Source organism: Capra hircus (genome assembly GCF_001704415.2).
Source record: "Capra hircus breed San Clemente chromosome X unlocalized genomic scaffold, ASM170441v1, whole genome shotgun sequence".
NCBI classification, from domain to species: domain Eukaryota; kingdom Metazoa; phylum Chordata; class Mammalia; order Artiodactyla; family Bovidae; genus Capra; species Capra hircus.
The window spans coordinates 23,240,285-23,263,829 of NW_017189516.1; the positions used below are offsets into that span (position 1 = coordinate 23,240,285).

The 23,545-nt window shown below is 37.6% G+C and overlaps 1 protein-coding gene and 1 pseudogene across 11 annotated transcripts in view; one reads left to right on the plus strand and one right to left on the minus strand.

The window, feature by feature from the left end:
- The window catches only part of HUWE1 (HECT, UBA and WWE domain containing 1, E3 ubiquitin protein ligase), a 159,844-nt gene that overhangs the window by 90,960 nt on the left and 45,339 nt on the right, over positions 1-23,545 (minus strand). For all 10 annotated transcript variants that reach the window (XM_018043737.1, XM_018043735.1, XM_018043736.1 and 7 more), the window contains 4 exons: positions 21,965-22,063; positions 21,083-21,289; positions 19,319-19,471; positions 666-728 (listed from right to left, as the gene is read on the minus strand). In XM_018043737.1, the coding sequence (XP_017899226.1) occupies positions 666-728; positions 19,319-19,471; positions 21,083-21,289; positions 21,965-22,063 (522 nt within the window). The remainder of the gene's footprint in view (positions 1-665; positions 729-19,318; positions 19,472-21,082; positions 21,290-21,964; positions 22,064-23,545) is intronic.
- Positions 7,216-8,389, plus strand: LOC102183136 (annotated as a pseudogene). Its single transcript, XR_001297528.2, has one exon. The product of XR_001297528.2 is annotated as a ribosome biogenesis protein NSA2 homolog pseudogene (transcript).

Genomic DNA, 23,545 nt, shown 5'->3' on the forward strand with positions numbered 1-23,545 from the left:
GGGGAGGGTTGCTAAGATAATTACACTCAATTTCATTGCATCCATTTGTCCTATACATGACAAACTAACAAAAGAAGTAGTATATGTGTTGGAAAATACAGCTACTTCTTGGCATGGAATTGTATTATAATAATTCAATTGTGCTTTGTGGTTCTATAGCAACGTATCAGAGCAGAGGGGAGGATGGCTTGAGTTCATAATCTAAACATAGCTCAAAGTATGAGCAGGACAGGTATGAGGGGTAAACATGGAAAGCACACAAAATATTTCAAGTTCTCAATAACCAAAATGGCAGACCTGTTCTCCAAGCAGTCATTTTTACAATCATGCCAGACTACCCAGAGTTCTGACAGTTCCAGTGAGAGAATGCAAGGAAGTGTAATTTCTGGGATTTTTCATCACTTTCAAGATAACTCAACAAAAGCAGTTTCTTATTCAAGAGATCATAGGATCATATACTGTGTTTCTGAGATTCTTCAGCAACCACCAGCACATTAAGGACTGAAGCACTTCTAGAAAAGGTAGCTATGTCTCAACTGATCTCAGATTCCTCAAAATCCTGATGTGAAGTGATAAGTTTAAATGCCATATATTAATTGTAAAGTAAGGCTCAAAGAGAAATCACACAAGTTCTGTCAAAAGATACTCAAATGTCAGTTACTTACCATCATATGCAAATCTCTGCAACATTCTGCTAGTCCAAAGCCATTCTCCTTACCACCCCAGCTCTTGGAAAAAAAAAAGACAGTATTAAAATGTGGCTCAGAGGATAAAGCATCTGCCTGCAATGCAGGAGACCCAGGTCGATCCCTAGGTTGGGAAGATCCCCTGGAGAAGGAAATGGCAACCCACTCCAGTATTCTTGCCTGGAGAATCCCACGGACAGAGGAGCCTGGTGGGCTATAGTCCATGGGGTCGCAAAGAGTCGGACACGACTGAGCCACTTCACTTTCACTTAAGGTAGCTTTGTGTATAAAGTATTTAGAGTATGCGGCTGCTTGGAACACAGCATTGAAAAGACAACCAACATTAAAATCAAATAAAAAGAGGTAGCAAATAGAAGCAAGAACTTAAGTAAGACTCAAGGCAAGATGGTCTGCCTAAAGGTGATTTCTCCAATGAGATCAATTTCATTGTTCTGTGAGAATGCAACTGGGAAGAATATAAGAAGCTCTTGCAAGTAAATGCATTTGATATACCTGCAGTCACGCTTGCTGAAAGGTCAGTCTTGACCCATTGGATCTTAAGTACTGTACCATCCTTTCCATGCTCAGCCTGATCACCTCTCTCAGGGTGAAACCACATGCTCTTCAGTTCCTTACTTTTTGACATGAGCCAAAGTGCAAAGTAGAAGATCCTGCATTGCTTAATATTATTGTACTCTGCCATGACGTCTAAAAAATTCATCAACAAGTACTAGCCCCTAAGTAATGGGGGAGAATGGCTCAACTGTACAATATTATTGAGTACCAAACAGAAGAAAAAAAAACCCAGCCATACAATTTTGCTTAAAAATTAGCCTACATTTTCAACAGCATTTGAGATTTCTATCATTTTTGCTTAATTCGAAATTCTCCCAGAGGTGCGGGTGGGCATTTGTTGAAAACATTGAAGACTAAGTACATACAGTTGGGGTAATTAATAGACAAATGGAAAAGCTTGGAAAGAAAGGTTGAGGAGTGTGATGTTTTGGGGAATAAGGGCTTTGAAAACTCCCACACACTCGTGAAAATCTAGAAGGCCACATGTGTGCCCTAGGTTGGGCACATTCTCAGAGAAGACCTGAAAAAGCACTGTTCCCAAATCTCTAGCTGGCATGAGGCTCTATGCAAGGGAAGGCTAAGCCAGAGTTGTAAACTTTCTGGTTCAGTTCATCTCGGTTGCTCAGTTGTGTCTGACTCTGCGACCCAATGGACTGCAGCACGCCAGGCCTCCCTGTCCATCACCAACTCCTGGAGTTCACTCAAACTCATGTCCATTGAGTCAGTGATGCCATCCAACCATCTCGTCCTCTGTTGTCCCCTTCTCCTCCCGCCTTTAATCTTTCCCAGCATCGGGGTCTTTTCCAATGAGGCAGTTCTTTCAATCATATTGGAGCTTCAGCTTCAAGATCAGTCCTTCTAATGCACACCCAGGACTGATCTCCTTTAGGATGGACTGGTTGGACCTCCTTGCAGTCCAAGGGACTCTCTCCAACACCTTCTTTCAAAAGCATCAATTCTTCAGCGCTCAGCTTTCTTTATAGTCAAATTCTCACATTCATTCATGACCACTGGAAAAACCAGAGCCTTGACTAGACGGACTTTTGTTGACAAAGTAATGTCTCTGCTTTTGAATTTACTCTCTAGGTTGGGCGTAACTTTCCTTCCAAGGAGTAAGCATTTTTTACTCACCATCTGCAGTGACTTTGGACCCCCCAAAATAAAGTCTGACACTCTTTCCACTGTTTCCCCATCTATTTCCCATGAAGTGATGGGACTGGATGCCATGATCTTAGTTTTCTGAATGTTGAGATTTAAGCCAGCCTTTTCACTCTCATCAAGAGGCTGTTTAGTTCTTTTTCACTTTCTGCCATAAGGGTGGTGTCATCTGCATATCTGAGGTTATTGATATTTCTCTTGGCAATCTGGATTCCAGCTTGTGCTTCATCCAGCCCAGTGTTTCTCATGATGTACTCTGCATATAAGTTAAATAAGCAGGGTCACAATATACTCCTTCCCGATTTGGAACCAGTCTGTTGTTCCCTGTCCAGTTCTAACTGTTGCTTCCTGACCTGCATATAGGTTTTTCAAGAGGCAGGTCAGGTGGCCTGGTATTCCCATATCTTTCAGAATCGTCCACAGTTTGTTTTCGTCCACACAGTCAAAGGCTTTGGCATAGTCAATAAAGCAGAAATAGATATTTTTCTGGAACTCTCTTGCTTTTTCCATGATCCAATGGATGTTGGCAAATTTGATCTCTGGTTCCTCTGCTTTTTCTAAATCTAGCTTGTACATATGGAAGTTCATGGTTCACGTACTGCTGAAGCCTGGCTTGGAGAATTTTGAGCAGTACTTTACTAGCGTGTGAGATGAGTGCAATTGTGTAGTAGTTTGAGCAGTCTTTGGCATTGCCTTCTTTGGGATTGGAATGAAAACTGACCTTTTCCAGTCCTGTGGCCACTGCTGAGTTTTCCAAATTTGCTGGCATATTGAGTGTAGCACTTTAACACAGCATCTCTTTTTAGGACTTGAAAGAGCTCAACTGGAATTCCATCACCTCCACCAGCTTTGTTCATAATGATGCTTCCTAAGGCCCACTTGACTTTGCCTTCCAGGATGTCTGGGTCTAGGTGAGTGATCACACCATCGTGGTTACCTGTGTCATTAAGATCTTTTTTATATAATTCTTCTGTGTATTCTGGCCACCTCTTCTTAATATCTTCTGCTTCAGTTAGGTCCATACCATTTCTGTCCTTTACTGTGACCATCTCTGCATGAAATGTTCCCTCGGTATATATAATTTTCTTGAAGAGATATCTAGTCTTTCCCATTCTATTGTTTTCCTCTATTTCTATGCACTGATCACTGAGGAAGGCTTTCTTATCTCTCTTTGCTATTCTTTGGAACTCTGCATTCAAATGGTTATATCTTTCCTTTTCTCCTTTGCCTTTAGCTTCTCTTCTCAGCTATTTGTAAGGCCTCTTCAGACAACTATTTTGCCTTTCTGCATTTCTTTTTCTTGGGGATGGTCTTGATCACTGCCTCCTGTTCAATATCACAAAACTCCATTCATAGTTCTTTAGGCACTGTATCAGTCTAATCCCTTGAATCTATGTGTCACTTCCACTGTATAATCATCAGGGATTTGATTTAGGTCATACCTGAATGGTCTAGAGGTTTTCCCTACTTTCAATTTAAGTGTGAATTTGGCAATAAGGAGTTCATGATCTGACCCACAGTCAGCTCCAGGTCTTGTTTTCACTGACTGTATAGAGCTTTTCCATCTTTGGCTGCAAAGAATATAATCAATCTGATTTCAGTATTGACCATCTGGTGATGTCCATGTGTAGAGTCTTCTCTTGTGTTGTTGGAAGAGGGTGTTTGCTATGACCAGTGTGTTCTCTTGGCAAAACTGTTAGTCTCTGCCCTGCTTCATTTTGTACTCTAAGACCAAATTTGCCTGTTACTCTAGGGATCTCTTGACTTCCTACTTTTGCATTCCAATCCCCTATAATGAAAACAACATCTTTTTTGGGTGTTAGTTCTAGAAGGTCTTGTAGGTCTTCATAGAACTGTTCAACTTCAGCTTCTTCAGCATTACTGTTTGGGGGTATAAACTTGGATTACTGTGATATTGAACGGTTTGCCTTGGAAACAACCAGAGATCATTCTGTCATTTTTGAGACTGCATCCAAGTGCTGCATTTCATACTCTTTTGTTGACTATGAGGGCTACTCCATTTCTTTTAAGGGATTCTTGTCCATAGGGATTCTTAACTTTCTGGTTAAGTATAGAAGATAGTGAGCATTGACATCAAAGATACCAATATGTACACAGAACTCACCAGCAAAGACAGAGATAATTCAGTTCCAGGAATAAGGCAAATCACTAGCTGACCACTACGCTAACAGAGACTTCAATGACCACATAAAGAATTCAGAAACCAATAAATAAAAAACAACAAATCTTAACAACAAACCCTGGGGAAGGGGAAGGGTGAGAGTCTGATTTCCAGAGTTGCCATGTTGTAATATTCAAAATGTCCACTGTAGCAACATAAGGAGTGGCCTCAGCAAGGTAGCACAATAAGATGTCTCTCACTGTGCTCCATTGCTCGCCCCTGCAATAACTTGGCACGCATTCTTAGAGAAAAGACCCTGCAGTGGTCTGTGAATCGGTTGCAGCCACTCTCAGCAGGTGTTTGAGAGCTCCGGGAAAACACTATCTTAAACAATCACCCATGAATGATAAAAGTTAAAGGACAAGAGTGTTTTTAAAAAATATAATTAAAAAATTTTTTTTAATTCTAAAATAATTGTTAATGAATACACAGTATAAAAAGAGGTAAACTGTGACATCAAAATCGTAAAATCAAAGGAGTAAAAGTGTTAAGTTTTTCATATGCAATCAAAGTTAAGTTGCTATTATATCTATGTTTTATGTAAGATTCATGGTAACCACAAAGCAAAACTTAGATTAGATAAAAAAAGAGGAATAAAGGGAACTGAAGTATATGAAAAACCATTATTCACAAGACAGCAAAAGAAGAGAGGAGCAAGGGAAACACAAAACAATCAAAAAAGAATAGGATGACATAACTAAGTCCCTACCTATTATTAATTACTCCAAATGTAGATGAATTCATTTTCCCAATCAAAAGGCATAAAGTACTTGGGTGGGAAAAAGAAAACAAGACCCAACTACATGCTACCTACAAGCAACTCACTTCAGCTTTAAAGACACACATAGGCTCAAAGTGCAGGGAAAGAAAGTTATTTTACAGAAGTGGAAACCAAAAGAGCAGGGATAGCTACCTATATCCTAAAAAATAGGTTTTGACTCAAAACCTGTAATGGGAAACAATTAAGGTCACTATAAAATGGTCAATTCAAAGAGGCTATAACAACTGTAAATTATATGGATATAACATTGGAACATATTAAATGTATAAGTAAATGCTAATAGATAAGAGGGCTTCCCAGGTGGCTCAGTGGGTAAAGCATCCACCTGCTATGCAGGAGATTCAGGTTTGATCCTTGGGTTGGGAAGATCCCCTGTATCAGTTAGAACCCACTCCAGTATTCTTGTAAAATCCCACAGGCAGAGGAGCCTGGCAGGCTACAGTCCATAGGGTCACAAAGAGTTGGGCATGACTAAAGTGACTGAGCACACATACAACAGATATGAAGGGAGATATGAGATGGTTAGATAGCATCACTGATTCAATGTACATGAAATTGAGTAAACTCCAGGAGATAGCATGAAGGACAGGGTAGCCAGGCATGCTGTAGCCCATGGAGTTGCAAAGAGTCAGACACGACTTAGTGACTGAACAACAAATGAAGGGAGAGAGAACAATACAATAATAGCAGGAGATGTCAGCATCTCACTTTCAACAATGGATAGACTGTACTGAGAGAACGATCAAGAAGGAAGCATTGGATTTGAACTATAAACTTAACTCCTTTAAAAATAAGCTGGGATTCCCTGGTGGCTCAGATGGTAAAGTATCTGCCTACAATGCGGAAGACCCGGGTTCGATCCCTGGGTTGGGAAGATCCCCTGGAGAAGGAAATGGCAACCCACTCCAGTAATCTTGCCTAGAAAATTCCATGGATGGAGGAGCCTGGTGGGCTACAGTCCATGGGGTTGCCAAGAGTCGGACATGACTGAGCGACTTCACTTACTTAGACCAATGGACCTTGTAGGCATATGTATAATATTTATTCAACAGCAGAATACACTCTTCTCAAATCCCCATGGAACATTCTCCTAGAGATGTCATATGATAGGTCACAAAACAAGTCTTAGCAAATTTAAGACTGAAACCATACCAAATATTTTTCTGGACCCTAATAGTATGAAATTGGAAATCAGTTACAGAAAGAAAACTGGAAACAGTCACAAAAATCTGGAAATTAAGCAATACACTCCTGAACAACTAAAGGGTCAAAGGAAGAAATCAAAAGGGAAATTAAAAATATCTTGAGACAAACAGAAACACAAAATATCACAATGAATAGGATGCACCAAAAGTACTTCAACAGGGAAGTTTATAGGAAATAAATGACTACATTAAGAAATAAGAACTATCTCAAACAACCTAATTTTATACCTCAACTTGAAAAAGAAGAATGAACCAAGTCCAGAGTTAGTAGAAGAAAGGAACAAAGATCAGAGTAGACACAAATGAAATAAAGACTAGAAAAACCACAGAAAAGATTAATGAAAGTAAGAACTTTTTAAAAACTACTCAACAAAATAGTTTCAAAACTTTAGCTAGACTGAAAAAAAAGGCTGAAGACTCAAATAAATAAAATCATAAACAAAAGAGACATTATAACTGATACCACAGATACAAAGGATCACTAAGAGACTACTAGGAACAAAATGCCAACAAATTAGATAACCTAGAAGAATTGGATAGAATTCCTAGAAATAAATAACCAAAACAGAATCATGGAGAACAGAAAGTACGAAGAGATCAGTAACGAATAAGTAGATTGAGTCAGTAATCAAAAAAGACCCCCAGGAAAAGTGGAGAAAGGAAGCTCGGAACGGTTGCGTCGCGGATTTTCTGGAGCACGTCGAGTTAGAAGACACCCTTTCCTGTCGCGGGTGGTGCGGAGTCGGCTCGTGGGTCTCTGAGAGCCGAAAATTGAGAGCTTCTTCGCGCCGCGGGGACTGCACCCGGCGGCTCAGCAGCCGTCACCATGCCACAAAATGAATATATTGAGTTACACCGTAAGCGCTATGGATATCGTTTGGATTACCATGAGAAAAAGAGAAAGAAGGAAGGTCGAGAGGCTCATGAACGTTCAAAGAAGGCAAAAAAGATGATTGGTCTGAAAGCTAAGCTCTACCATAAACAGTGCCATGCTGAGAAAATACAAATGAAAAAGACTATTAAGATACATGAAAAGAGAAACACCAAACAGAAGAATGATGAAAAGACTCCACAAGGTGCAGTACCTGCATATCTACTGGACCGAGAGGGACAGTCTCGAGCTAAAGTACTTTCCAATATGATTAAACAGAAACGAAAAGAGAAAGCGGGAAAATGGGAGGTCCCTCTGCCTAAAGTTCGTGCCCAGGGAGAAACAGAAGTATTAAAAGTTATTCGAACAGGAAAGAGAAAGAAGAAAGCCTGGAAGAGGATGGTTACTAAAGTCTGCTTTGTTGGAGATGGCTTTACCCGAAAACCACCTAAATATGAAAGATTCATCAGGCCAATGGGATTACGTTTCAAGAAGGCTCATGTAACACATCCTGAACTGAAAGCCACCTTTTGCTTGCCAATACTTGGTGTAAAGAAGAATCCCTCATCCCCACTATATACAACTTTGGGTGTTATTACCAAAGGAACCGTCATTGAGGTGAACGTAAGTGAATTGGGCCTTGTAACACAAGGAGGCAAAGTCATCTGGGGAAAATATGCCCAGGTTACCAATAATCCTGAAAATGATGGATGCATAAATGCAGTCTTACTGGTTTGACAGCAGTTACATACAAATAACTCCTTATAATTACTGAAGACTACACACCAGTTGGGAAATCATTACTCTGATATTTCTGAATACTACCAATCAACCTTACATGTTGTCTTCAGTCAAAGAAAACTATTTATTCTACTGTTTTAAAAATGAAAAAAGCCAACATTAAAATGATCTAGTTTAAAAAAAAAAAAAAGACCCCCAAGAGAAAATTCCAGGACCAAATGGTTTCCCTGGTGAAACATTTAAATAACCAATCTTTCTCAAATTTTTACCAAATAATTGAAGAAGGAACACTTCTCAACTGGTAATTGGGAAAATCACCATTGTTTGGCCAAAATTACTCTTATACCAAAGCCAGATAAGGACAATCAATACACGAACAGAAAACTAGAGACCAATACCCCTGATGTACAAACTTGCAATCAGTAAACTAACAGGAAATCAAATTTAAGAGCACATTAAAAGGAACATAGATCAGAATTTAAGTGAGAGTTATCCTTGGGGGGCAAAGATGTTTCAAAACCTGCAAATCAATAAATGTGATATCACAGTAAGAAAATGAAAGACAAAAATCACATGATTAGCTCAGAAGTTGTAGAAAAAGTAATGACAAAGTTCAATATCCTTTCATAATAAAAACCCCAAAATGGGGTATAGTGAGAACATACGTAAACACGACAAGCCCACAGTCAACAGCATACTCAATGATGAAAGGCTGAAACCTTTCATTCTAAGATCAGGAACAAGACAAGGTGTCCATTCTAACCACTCACAGTAGTGGAACACAGAACTGGAAATTCAGCACAATACTGTAAATTCTAGCCAGAGCAATTAGGCAAGAAAAAAAAAGTTGTTTTCACTTGCAAATGATATACAGAAAATCCCCAAGGGGCCACCCAAAAACTTAGAATTAATAAATTCAGTAAAGTTGCAGGATACAAAATTAACATATAGAAATCAGTTATATTTCCATACACTAACTATCTGAAAAAGAAATAGAACAATCCTATTTATAATACCATAAAAAAGTAAAATACTTAGAAATAAATTATACCAAGGAGGTAAAATCTGTACACTGAAAACTACAAAACACGGATGAAAGGGATTAAAGAAGAGACAAATACCCCATGTTCATGGACTGGAAAAATTAGTACTGTCAAAATGTCACAGTACTGAGAGTAATCTATAAATTTTACTTACTTTCAAAATTCCAATGACAATTTCCCTAGAAACAGTAAAAACAATCTTCAAATTTATATGGAACACAGAAGACCCCAAATAACTAAAGCAATCCTGAGACAGAACAAAGCTAGATACTGTACTTCCTGATTTCAAATACCATTACAAAGCTGTAGTAATCAACAGTAAGGTATTAGCATAAAGAACACACAAAGCCCCATGGAACATAATCAAGAACAGAGAAATAAATCCTTACATATACAGTCAAATAATATTTCAAAGGGAGCCAGTAATCAATGGGAAAGTATAATCTCTTCAATAAATGGTGCTGAGAAAACTAACAAACAAGTTGGACCCCTATCTTATACCACTCAAAAAATTAACCTGAAATGAATTTAAGACTTTAACATAAGACCTGAAACCATAAAGCTCTTAAAAGAAAACATGAGTAAAAGCACCCTGACACGAGTTTTGGTGACAATTTTTTGGACATGATACCAAAAGCAACAAAGGCAAAAATAAAGGAGACTGAATCAAACTAAAACATTTTAGCATAGCAAAAGAAACAATCAAAATGAACAGATAACCTGTACAACAGGAGAAAATATTTGCAAACCATTATATCTGAAAAGAAATTACTGTCCAAAATATAAAGAACTCGTACAACTGAGTAACAGTAACAAAAACCAACCATCTGATCTTAAAATGGGCAGTTGCCTCTGTCTTCACATGGACTTCTCCTTGTGTGTTTGCTTTATCCTTATCTTTTGTCTCTTAGAAGGATGCTTGTTATTGGATTTAAGTTCACTCAGATAATCCAAGATGATTTTAAGATTCTTAATTACATCTGCAAAGACTCTTCTTTCATAGTCAGAGGTTCTGGGGTTTAGGACATGGGCGTATCGTTTTGGGGACTACCATTCAATCCCCTATACTCCCCCCCTTCCTTCCCTGAACTCAGATCCTGGGTCTTGACAAAGACTCTCTCTTTGACCCAAACTTGCTCAGGCTCCTGTGAGTAATTTTCTCAGCAAGTCCTCAAATTTGGGCTTTTCTGGGTCCTTCCCTGTAGAATCTAGTTTCAGCAAGAAACCAGTTAAGTCAGGGGAACCAGAATCTCCCCTACCCCTGATATTTCCTCTTAATAATTTTCCACCCACTGTCCCCACCCATCCTGCATTCAGAATTGAGCCAACTTCTATACTGTGGTCTCTTTTCCTCTATTCTAATAGCTGCTTTAAAAAATAAAATTTATCTTCATCCCTTTAAAAAATAAGTAAATAGAATGGACACAGGAATTAAACAGACGTTTTTTTCCAAGGACAATACACAAATGGCCAGCAGTTACATGAAATGGTGCTAAATATCACTAGTCATCAGGGAAATGCAAACCATAACCACAGTAATATATCACCTCACACCTGAGAGACTGACTATTTTCAAGAAGACAAGAGATAACAAGTACTGGCAAGTTGGTGGGAACATAAATTGGTATAGCCTCTAACTATCTATCTATCTAGCAGTCCATGTTGTCACAGAGACTGGACACGACTTAGCCACTGAACAACAACAACAACTAGCCTCTACAGAAAACAGTACAGCAGTTCCTCAAAAAATTAAAAGCAGAACCATTATGATCCAGCAATTCTAGTTCTGGCTATCTATCCAAAGGAAAGGAAATCAGGAAAAAGAGATATCTTCACTCCAATTTTTATTGCAAAATTGTTCACAGGAGCTAAGGTATGGAAACTATATACGTGCCCATCTACGGATGAATGGATAAAGATGTGCCATATATGTGTGTAAAAAATATGTGTGTGTAAAATACATGTATGTAAAAAATACACACACACACACAAAATGAGAACATCTCATTTCTCAGCCATGAGAAACAAGGAAATCTCACCTTTTAAGACAAACATGGATGGACCTTGAGGGCATTCTAATAAGTGAGGTAAATCAGAGACAGACAGCTACTGTATGGTATCACTTATACATGGACTCTACAAAAGCTGACCACAAAGAGCTTAGAATGGTGGTTGCTAGGGACTGGGGGAAAAGGGGAGATGTTGGTCAAATTGCACAAACTTCCAATTATATAATGGAAAACATTAGGGGATCTAACCTATAGCATAGCAATTATAGGTAACAATACTGTACTATATACTTTAAAGTTGCTAAAAGAATAAATCTTAAATGTTCTCACTACAAAAAAGGAAACGGCAATTATGCGAGGTGATGGAGATGTTAATTATTCCTTCTGTGGGAATCACTTTGCAATATACAAGTGTAACAAATCATCATGTTGTGTACCTTAAAGTTACACAATGCTTTATTTCAATCATTGGGTTAGCCAAAAAGTTCATTTGGGTTTATATATCCCCAAACTGGAAAAAAACTAGTAGAATTAATTCCTGAAGAAGTTTAGTCATTGGATTTAGGCAAAGACTTTAAATCATCTATCTTAAATATGCTTTAAGAACTAAACCAAATCCTATACAAAGAACTAAAGGAAACCATGAGAATGATGTCTCATCAAATAAAGACTGCCAATTAGAAGTTATTTTTAAAAAAGGAAGTAAATAGAAATTCTGTAGCTAAAGCACAGTAACAGAAATGAAAAATTCACTAAAGTGGTTCAACAGCAGATTTAAGCAGGGAGAATGAATAAATAAACTTTAAAAATATATAATGTTAGATGGTAATATGTGCTACAGAGAAAAATGAAGCAAACTGTAATAGAGAATATGGAAGGTGTTCTGATTTTAAAACAGGATGGTAGGAAGACTTCACTGAGATGGTAGTTTTTAAGACTTAAAAGAAGATGAGGGAGCAAGTCATAGAGACAACTGGGGACATAGCTGCACAGAGGCCTTGGAGCAAAAATGTGCCTGGCACTGTCTAGGAAAGCAAGGCTGCCAGGTATCTAAAATGGACTGAGTATTAGGGAAAGACATGTGAGGGGTGGTCATATGTTTGATTTTGTACACATTACAATTGATATCCAGTAGAGATGTTTCAGTTCAGTTCAGTCGACTCTTTGCAACCCCATGAATCGCAGCACTGTCCATCATCAACTCCCAGTGTTCACTCAGACTCGCGTCCATCTAGTTAGTGATGTCATCCAGCCATCTCATCCTCTGCCGTCCCCTTCTCCTCCTGCCCCCAAACCCTCCTAGCATCAGAGTCTTTTCCAATGAGTCAACTTTTCTCATGAGGTGGCCAAAGTACTGGAGTTTCAGCTTCAGCATCATTCCCTCCTAAGAAATCCCAGGGCTGATCTCCTTCAGAATGGACTGGTTGGATCTCCTTGCAGTCCAAGGGACTCTCAAGAGTCTTCTCCAACAACACAGTTCAAAAGCATCAATTCTTTGGTGCTCAGCCTTCTTCACAGTCCAACTCTCACATCCATACATGACCACTGGAAAACCACAGCCTGGACCAGATGGACCTTTGTTGGCAAAGTAATGTCTGCTTTTGAATATGCTATCTAGGTTGGTCATAACTTTTCTTCCAAGGAGTAAGCGTCTTTTAATTTCATGGGTGCAATCACCATCTGCAGTGATTTTGGAGCCCCCCAAAATAAAGTCTGACACTGTTTCCACTGTTTCCCCATCTATTTCCCATGAAGTGATGGGACCGGATGCCATGATCTTCGTTTTCTGAATGTTGAGCTTTAAGCCAACTTTTCACTCTCCTCTTTCACTTTCATCAAGAGGCTTTTTAGCTCCTCTTCACTTTCTGCCATAAGGGTGGTGTCATCTGCATATCTGAGGTTATTGATATTTCTCCCGGCAATCTTGATTCCAGCTTGTGTTTCTTCCAGCCCATCATTTCTCATGATGTACTCTGCATAGAAGTTAAATAAGCAGGGTGACAATATACAGCCTTGATATACTCCTTTTCCTATTTGGAACCAGTCTGTTGTTCCATGTCCAGTTCTAACTGTTGCTTCCTGACCTGCATATAGGTTTCTCAAGAGGCAGGTCAGGTGGTCTGGTATTCCCATCTCTTTCAGAATTTTCCACAGTTTATTGTGATCCATACAGTCAAAGGCTTTGGCATAGTCAATAAAGCAGAAAGAGATGTTTAGAAGGCAGTAAATATACAAGTTTGAGGTTCAAAGAAATCACGTAATTTTGGGAGTTAATGGTCCTTAAAACCATGAAACTGGATAGGATCACACAGGCAGAATATAAATGGATAAGAGACACAATCTGGGGTGAAGCACTAAGCCACTCCAACACTTGGAGGCAGCAAAAGAGAAGGCACCAGTCAAGGGCACCAATGGAGGACCAGGAGGGTGGCTTGGAAACTAAGACTGTTGTCCAATCTTGAAAAATCTTAATGCTGTGGGAAAATACCCACCATAGGTTACATATTGGGAAAAGCAGCACATGAAACAGTGTAATTTTTTTTATCTACATGGTAAAAGCTGAGGATTACTGTTGTTTTCTTCTTTATAATTTTGAGTTCTTAATTTTCAACAATGAACATGTATTATTAGTTTGATGCAAATGTAATTGCAGTTTCTGCATTGCTAAAATCTGCTGTTTGATATCAGAATACATTCTAATATAAATGTCATTTTATTACACATCATTTTAATGTGCTTTTCTCGCTTTATATTTTTTTTGCTAATGATTTATTTCTTGCTGTTTATTTTATATTTATTTTGGACTATGGAAATGATTTTAGACAAAAGCATAGTTGAGTGATTTTCTTATTTGAGTTTAAAACAGGTTATAAAGCAGCAGAAACAACTCTCAACATTGACAATGCACTTGGCCCAGGAACTGCTAAGGAACGTGCAGTGTAGTGGTGGTTCAAGAAGTTCTGCAAAGAGGACAAGAGCCTTGAAGATTAGGATTGCAGTGGACAGCCATTGGAAGTTGATAACAACCGACTGAGACCAATCATTGAAACTGATGCTCTTACAACTATACGAGAAGCTGCCAAAGAAAATGTTGACCATTTGACGCTCATTCAGCATTTGAAGCAAACTGGAAAGGTGACAAAACTCACTAAGTGGGTGCCTCATGAGCTGACCAAAAATTAAAAAAATAAAACAAAAACACAACACATTGTTTTTTGGATTAAAAAAACACACACTGTGGATATTTATGCTACAGGAATAAACAAACTTATTTCTTGTTATCAGAAATATATGTTGATTGTAATGGTTGCCATTTTGATTAACAAAGATGTGTTTGAGACTAGTTATAATGATTTAAAATTCATGGTCTCAAACAACAATTACTTTTGCGCCAATCTCATTTGAAAAGACCCTGATGCTGGGAAAGATTGAGGGCAGGAGGAGAAGGGGACGACAGAGGCTGAGATGGCTGGATGGCATCACTGACTCAATGGACGTGAGTCTGAGTAAACTCCGGGAGTTGGTGATGGACAGGGAGGCCTGGCGCGCTGTGGTCGGTTCATGGGGTCGCAAAGAGTCGGACACGACTGACTGACTGAACTGAACTGAATACTTTTGTAAACATTCTGACAAATTTATTTGAAAATAAATATTGGAAGGTGAAAAAAATCAATGAGCTTGAAGATAGGTCAGTTGAGATTATCCAGTCTGAAGAGCAGACAGAAAAAAGTAAATGAAGGTTAAGAGTTCTGTGGGACTTCATCAAGTATACTAACATATACAAAATGGGAATCCAAGGAGAAGAGAGAAAGGCAAAGAGATTATTTAAAGAAATAATAGCCAAAACATCTCAAATTTGACAACAGATATGAATCTACAAACCCAAGAAGCTCAATGAATTTCAATAGGATAAAAATACACAGATTCACAAAAAGACATAATCAAAATTTCAAAGACCAAGACAGAATAATCTTGAAGGCAGCAAGCAAGATGTGATTTGTTATATACAAGGGAACCTCACAGCTGATTTCTCATCAGAAACCATAGGGGTTGGAATGAAGTGGGAAAACACATTCAAAGTGCTGAAAGAAAGTAACTGCTAATTAGAATTCTATATCTTGCACAATTATTAATTTTCTCAGATAAAAGCTGACAGTTTGTTGCTAGTAGACCTGCCTATAAGAAATGCTAAAAGAGCAGATATGAAAGGATAGGCCATAGTAACCTGACTCCATATGAAGAAATTAAGAATACCACTAAATTAATTTCAAAGGTAAGTATAAAATGCATAATTATTTTTGGTTTGTAATTCCTTTTTGTTCTGTGTGTTTTATAACTATAAAAAAGTAAATGCTACATCTATGTTGATAGACACACAATATATATATAAAGATGTAATCTATAACAACATAAAGTGAGAAGAAAGTACTATATAGGAGGAAACTTTTTGGCTACTCTTAAAACTTGGTACTAATTTGAACAACTCATTAATGAAGATGTTAGTTGTAATACACAGGGAATACATAAATAACTAGACAAAAGATAAGACAAAGAAATATAAGACTTGAACATTAAATCAACTAGACGTAACAGATATATACATATATATATATATATGGAACAATCTGCCTAACAAACAGCAGAATATACATTCTTCTGAAGTACAAATAATTAACAGTCTCTCACACAGACCATAGGTTAGGCCACAATACAAACTAAGAAACTTTAAGAAAAAACAATAAAATGGTACAAAGTATCATATCCAGTGACAATGGAAAGAAATTAGAAATCTGTAACAGAAGGAAATCTGGAAAATTCACAAACACATGGAAACTAAACAATATACTCTTAACAAACAATGGGTGAAAGAAGAAATCAAAAGGGAAATTAGAATATTCCTTAAGATGAATGAAAATGCAAACATTTCATATCAAAACTCATGGGCTATACCTTATGTGATAAAGCAGTATACAGAGGGAAATTTACAGTTGTTCATTGCCACCATTTATTGATAAGAAAGAAAAATTTCAAATCAGTACCCTAACAGTCCAGCAAACTAAACCCAAAGCAAACAGAAAGAAGGAAATAGTAAAACTGGAATAGAGATAAATGAAACAAAATAGAAAAACAGGATCAGTTAAATTAAAGCAAATTTGGACTTTGCTCTTGCTCTCTCATGCTTACTCTTCATTTTTCCAACATTTGCTCACTTCATGTCTCTGTGTCTCATTTGGTAACTCTTGCAATATTTCAAAATTTTTCATCATTACATTTGTTATGATGATCTATATGATCCGTGATAATTGCTATTACAACTGTCATTGTTTTGGGGTGCCATCAATCACACCCCTACAAGATGGCAAATTTAATGGAAAAAAAATGTGTGTTCTGACTGGCACCTCTCTCCCTCTCCTCAGGCTTCTCTATTCCCTGAGACACAACAATATTATAATTAGGCCATAGAAAACCTACAATGGCCTCTAAGTATTCAAGTAAAAGGAACAGTTCCAAGTCTCACTTTATATCAAAAGCTAGAAATGGTTAAGCTTAGTAATTCTTACACGTTACATCTATTTCTGGAAACTTTCCACTATTGTTACTACACAACTTTAACTCCTTTTAGCTTTATAAAAAAAGGCTAATACCCAAAAGGAAAAGTACTTCCTCATTCAATTTTCAATATTTTCTTCATGATTCCCCAGACTTCCATTGAAGAAATAAGAATTTGCTGAAAACTGTGAGGATAAGGGATATATAGACACTTGATGGTACTTAAGAGGTGACAGGTAAGTCAAACCAACGATCTGAATTTGCAAGACAGAATAAGCTTGAAAGGCTATACACCTTCACAATTACTTTCCCTCTGTTTCTTCTGTTGTCACAACTACCTGTTTTAGAATACTTCTCCGATTACTGTCACCCACAAATCTTCCTATCTTTTGTGATCTAATAAGACTCAAGCACCAACAACAAGAAAGTTGTAACCTGGGATCCTTAAAAGATCATGTCAAGCCAAACTTGATTCATGAAAGTCTGTGATGTTGTGACATTTCTGAGATGTTACCATTATTAAATACAAAGAAACATTTCTCACAAAATTATGTAAAGTTAACATGGGAAAACAATGGATGCTAGTACATTAAGTAAATAAAGCAGGATATAAAGTTACATATATGCATTCAGATATGTAAAGAAATATGCCTTAAGACTAAGAAAATGTACCAAAATGATGAGCAGATACATACATCAGCAGATACATACATCATTATAAATTTTCTTCTGTATATTTCCAAAATGTTAAAACACTGAGCACATAATTTTATCATGAAAAAAAAAATGCCACCAACAAGATAAATCTATAGAATGTTTAAGATTCCAGGGTACTTATCAGTACTACTCACAATAACTAGTTCTTCATCCTTTTAATTATGCATATATATTACTTTCTCAACTACTATGTGAGCTTTTGTTTTTTTAAAAAAGAACACGTTTTATACTAGATCCAACACAGGATTAGTCATATACTTCTTGAATGTTATCAAGTGGAAGATGTGGATGTGGATTCAAGGAGCCGGGTTCAGGCTGACACCCAGGTTTGGGATAAAAACCATAATCAACACTATAAAGAGCAGATATCACATCTCACACTTTATCAGAGGCTAAAAGTTCATAGGCTTTTCCTAAAAGTAATGTAACTTCTGAATCTCCCTGTCTTCACCTACCAGAGTCTCCATGTGATCCTGGCAATTAAGAACACATAGCATATTTGATACTACCTCACTAGATGGGATTTGCTAAAAAATGGGTATGTATTCAGACAGGGGAAAAAGTCTTGATGCCTTTGGGATGGAACTATAAGAATCTGATAAGATTCTGTAATTTTGCCCAATAGGATAGACGAGACCAATGTTTTCAAAGAATAATCCTTGGACCAGTAGCCTCACCTGGAAACTTGTTAGCAATGCACATTACCAGGCCCTAACCTATGCTTTAATAAATCAATTCTTTCTCATGCATGGCCAAGTCTGAGAACCAGTATCCCAGACCTTCACAAAAACCAAACCAACTGGCTTTTAACAGATTCAAGACTTCTTGGGAGTACTTCTGTTACATTTTCAGTTCAGTAGTATCTGTGCATATTAACAACTGGCTCACATCAACTGAGTTAACTGAGTCACTAAAAGACTTCAAAGAGAAATGGTTAAAAAAAATCTCATATTTGCAAATCCAAGGAAATATGCTCAAATTTTAAGGGATGCTACATCTAGATGAATAACTGGTGATTATTCTTTTTCTAGTTTCCTATATATCCTAGAATTTTTATAAATGTGTTATATTTATAATCATGCAAAAATGATTTTTAAGTAACCACACACCTAAAATTAGCCTGAAACTCGAGTTTTATGACTTGTGAGGTAACTATTTATATTCTGCTTTTATTAATAAAAAGTCAGCCCTATCAATTTTCTTCCAAGAAACCTTTCTAGCAATGGTTCTCTCTCTCAAATCTTAGTTATATATTTGTCTCTAGGAATAGTAGACAACAGTTTGAGTAAGCTGAACTTTTAACATGAGCGTTTTTTGCCTTCAATAACAATTACTACCACCACATCATAGCACTAAGAACCCTACATTTTATTTTATTCTGAAAATACTCTTAAGGTAGATATAACTAAATTCTCAGATGAAAAAATTGCTATCAGAACTAATAAGGTAGGCAGGCCAGGACTCAAAATCCAGATTTTTGCAGCCAGTATTTCCTTCCAAGTAGATCTGATTCTAAACTTTACTTCCAGAAGAGAAGTGGCATTTTTGAATTAAGACAGATTCTCTTTTTGAACAGATATCCATGAAATTCCTCAAAATTACTTCATAAAATTGAGAATACTTCCTAGGATTTTGGGGGGGGAACTTAGCTTCTAAATGGTCCCCAATAGTCCTACTTAATTAGGCCAGTAAAGTTAACTTAGGGCTTCCTATTCATTTTGACACTGCAAGAAACACCTGTGAAAAGGAATAATAGGGTCCAAATTTCGTGCTCTTTTAACTCTTCACCCATGACTCACCTCTGCCAAATGCTGAAGCCGGGTTAGCAGTGGAGTTCTCTTGTCAGATCCAAGGCGTGTGATATAATTTGATCTTTTGCTAAACACATACAGAAGGTTGAGGACTGCCAGCACCACTTGCATATCAGAAGAAGCCAATAAAGTTGTCAAGTGCTACAGGGGACAAAAAGGTGACTTTGAAAACTTGAAATGCCAACAGAGTAATAGATTTATCAACAATTACAAAGTTATCAAGAAGTTTAACAATATAAAAAGATTTGTAAATATTTGAGCACCTACAACATGCAATCTACGGAGAAGGTGATGGCATCCCACTCCAATACTCTTGCCTGGAAAATCCCATGGATGGAGGAGCCTGGTAAGCTGCAATCCACGGGGTCGCTAAGAGTCAGACACAACTCAGCGACTTCAGTTTCACTTTTCACTTTCATGCACTGGAGAATAAAATGGCAACCCAGTCCAGTGTTCTTGCCTGGAGAATGCCAGGGATGGGGGAGCCTGGTGGGCTGCCATCTATGGGGTCGCACAGAGTCGGACACGACTGAAGCAACTTAGCAGTAACAGCAACATGCAATCTTATGCTCAAGAAGCTTATAATCTGACAGCATGAAAGTCCAATTTAAGTTTAAAAAATGTAAACAGTAGTTCAAAATTACATAGGCATCTCCACAGCAAGAAACCAATGACAAGAGACAAATGTGGCATTTTAATACAGCAGAACTCAAAACATTAACTCTCCAACTAGACTAAAAGTAGAGTAAGATAATTTTTGCTCCTTCTGTATCCTTTACAACAAATATAAAATTGGAGTTAGATAAAACACAGGGTTCTTTATATAGAAACTAAAAATAACAACAGTCGGTGGTACTTAAAACTGTTACAGTGTATTTAACAATAACCCGAGTAACTATTTTTGCTTTTTAATACAATAAAAATTCACCAATATACTGAAACATTTGGTTAGTGTTAAAATCAGTATGTAATTTAGCTGGAAATGAACCAAAGTATTTCTGACTGCTGATTATCCAGAAAGCTATGGATTTCCTTTTGCAACTTATTTATTTAATCTTCAACAGATTGCTCAGGTGCTATCTTTAGTTCAGTTCATTTCTCTTCTTAAGCCATTTACTTTCTACCTGTTTGTTTTGATTCTGGTTCTTTAATGAAGACAGGAAAAGTAACACAACAAACAACAGGGCACTATCAATAGTGATAAAAACTCCAAAGTTAGGCTAAAGGAAGAGAACGGCTTCTTATACTGATTCCTGATGAATTCAAAAGTTCACTAATTCCCATGCCCACTATACTCTTTTAAGAATACATAGCATGCTATTAACATATATTTTGGGGAGAGGGGAGAGGAGACTGAAAAGCAGCACACTAAAACTTAGAAGAGCACCAAGTCCAGTGATGTCTCAAGGTAATCAAATTATGTCATAGTAAAGTAATCTGGGGCTGTTCTGATAACTTGGAACAAAAATAAATTCCAGAAAATTCCCAAGAATACTTCAATACATGTATTACATTCTCATTAATTTCTTTAATCTTAAAAGATGAGGAGAATGTGACAGTAAAGAACCTTCTCATCAACACTCTGAAGGGTTTGTTTAGCCAAGAAACATCCTACCATTGTCTTTGATGTTGAAAACTCCAGAATTTCATAACGAAAAGGAAAGAATCATCAGAAAGAAATAACAATTTGACTATTCTGGACATGAAGAATTCTAGTAAAGAACAGACTATATAGGCTTAAACCTCTCCTACCTCTATGGAACTATACAGATGCCGGGAAAAGCTGTACTCAATGAGTAAGGCTGTGAAGTTCAACACAGCCAAGAGAAGCATTTTCAGTTGTTCTTTTTCCGGCCTATCACACACGAGCATCCATGACATATTCTCCACTGTCTGTCCAGCATCTGCCAGAATCCCATCGAAGCGGTCCAACAGATCCACCCAGTGATATAACTCGCACTGGAGAAGGGAAGAGAAAGAGGAATATGTAAGAACAAGGTAAAAGTACTGTGTGGGTACTTCGCAGCTGAGCTTTGCTACGATAGATTGTTGATCATGATACGTAGATAAGTTCACCTCCCAGCTTTGCTTCTCTTCAATCCGCCACTAATACAGAAACCAATGAGAAAAATCATACTCTGAGCCACATGGACCCGAGTTCATTGTTTTATCCATCAAAACATACATGTTCTAACACCAGGAGACACCACAAAATCTCTGTAGCTAGGTCTTCAGAGAGAGAATTCTGGCTATACTCTGAGGTCTAAAAACACAAGGACTTTCTTTGCTAAAATCCATTTTATCTGAAGTGCTTCTTTTTCGAGTCATCGAAAGAAGAGTCTTTTAAACTAAAAGTAAAAATCCTGAGACTATCTCAAACTCACATTGTCAGTTAAACTAAAGGTATTTTGGGGTTGAGATTATTTATCATCACCTTAAGCAATCTTCACCCTCAGCAAGCAAAATTTTCCCTTACATTTCTTTTAAAACTTCCTTGGTAACCATTCACAGGCTAAAATTACCAGTCTAGAGATGTGCAAGACATATACACACACACACTAGATGCTTATTAAGCAACTGCTGAATGAGGTCACCTCATTGTGGTTTCTCTTTTGAGAGCATGGGTTTACATACCTTTCCAATGTTCCATGTTTTGATCTGCTGCAGTTCCAAAAGAAGTTGCTCATCATTACAAACTTTGAGTTTGTCTATTAAGGCTCTGCAGTCTGCAGGCTGAGAAAAACAAACGGATATTCACAAAAGGGTGTTTGGGGGTATGAGGGAGACACATTGACAAAGAACAGGGGGAAAAAACACCCTTATGTCAACACACACAACAATTTAACTTTTGATAGAACAGACTTAAGAAAAATGGAAAATTTCCAGACAATCACTTGAGATTAATATGGAAATCTTATAATGATACAAGCCATCGGTGTTATTTTTTTAAACCTGGATGAACTTGTAGACAAACTACTTGGAAGGGTACAAACAACAGAAATAAAGGAAACAAGCTAAATATCAATAAAAACAAAATGAAGGACTCTGTATCATGGTCTGAAAGTTAACCAAAGTGACTAGAAATGTTCAAACAGAGAAACACTGAGGAGTCACAGTGAATTCACAAAGGTGAAGATTAGCATTGACTATATTTTTCACAATATTAAGCCATCCAATTATAGGAGACAAAGACCTTCTGAACCAAATAAAACTAGGACTCCATTCTTACTTGTGGTTCCCATTTCCATATATTCCTGCTCTCGTTTTACTGATAAAAGGGCCTGTCAGGTACCTTGTCAGGTGTGGATTCAGAGTTCATAGTAAGTTTTCAAAAGCGGGATGGCGGGGGGTGGGGGGAGACAGGGAAGGGATAGGGACTGGGACAGAGAAGCTTCTATTAATGGAAGGCAACTGGAAGTGATCATGCTTGCTATTTAACTCTGTAGAACAGTATGGTATGTTGTGAATGGGCCTAGATTTGGAACCAAACAAATCTGGGTTCAGTTTTTAGCTCAATGTTTTACTAAGTTGTTTGATCATAGGCAAATCCAACCTCTTAGCCACAGTTTTCTCATCAGGAAAAAAGACCTTTTAAGAACTACCTTGGAAATGTGAAGCTCAAGTGTTTTCACATACATAAAGCACTTATCTCACATAACAGGAGCATAAATATTGAGAGACAGCATACTGTTACCAAGAACATCAGGCAGTTCAGTCGCTCTGTCGTGTCCAATTCTTTGCGACCCCCATGGACTGAACCACACCAGGCTTCCCTGTCCTTCAACAACTCCAGGAGCTTAATGGAATTCATGTTCATCGAGTCGGTGATGCCATTCAACCATCTCATCCTCTGTCATCCCCTTCTCCTGCCTTTACTCTTTCCCAGCATCAGGGTCTTTCCCAATGATTCAGTTCTTTGCATCAGGTGACCAAAGTATTGGAGTTGCAGCTTTACCATCAATTGTTCCAATGAATATTCAGGACTGATTTCCTTTAGGATTGACTGGTTTGATCTCCTTGCAGTTCAAGGGACTCTCAAGAGTCTTCTGCAACACCACAGTTCAAAAGCATCAATTCTTCGGTGCTCAGCTTTCTTTATAGATCTCTTGACTTCTCACTTTTGCATTCCAATCCCCTATAATGAAAAGGACATCTTTTGGGGGTGTGAGTTCTAGAAGGTCTTACAGGTCTTCATATAACGTTCAACTTCAGCTT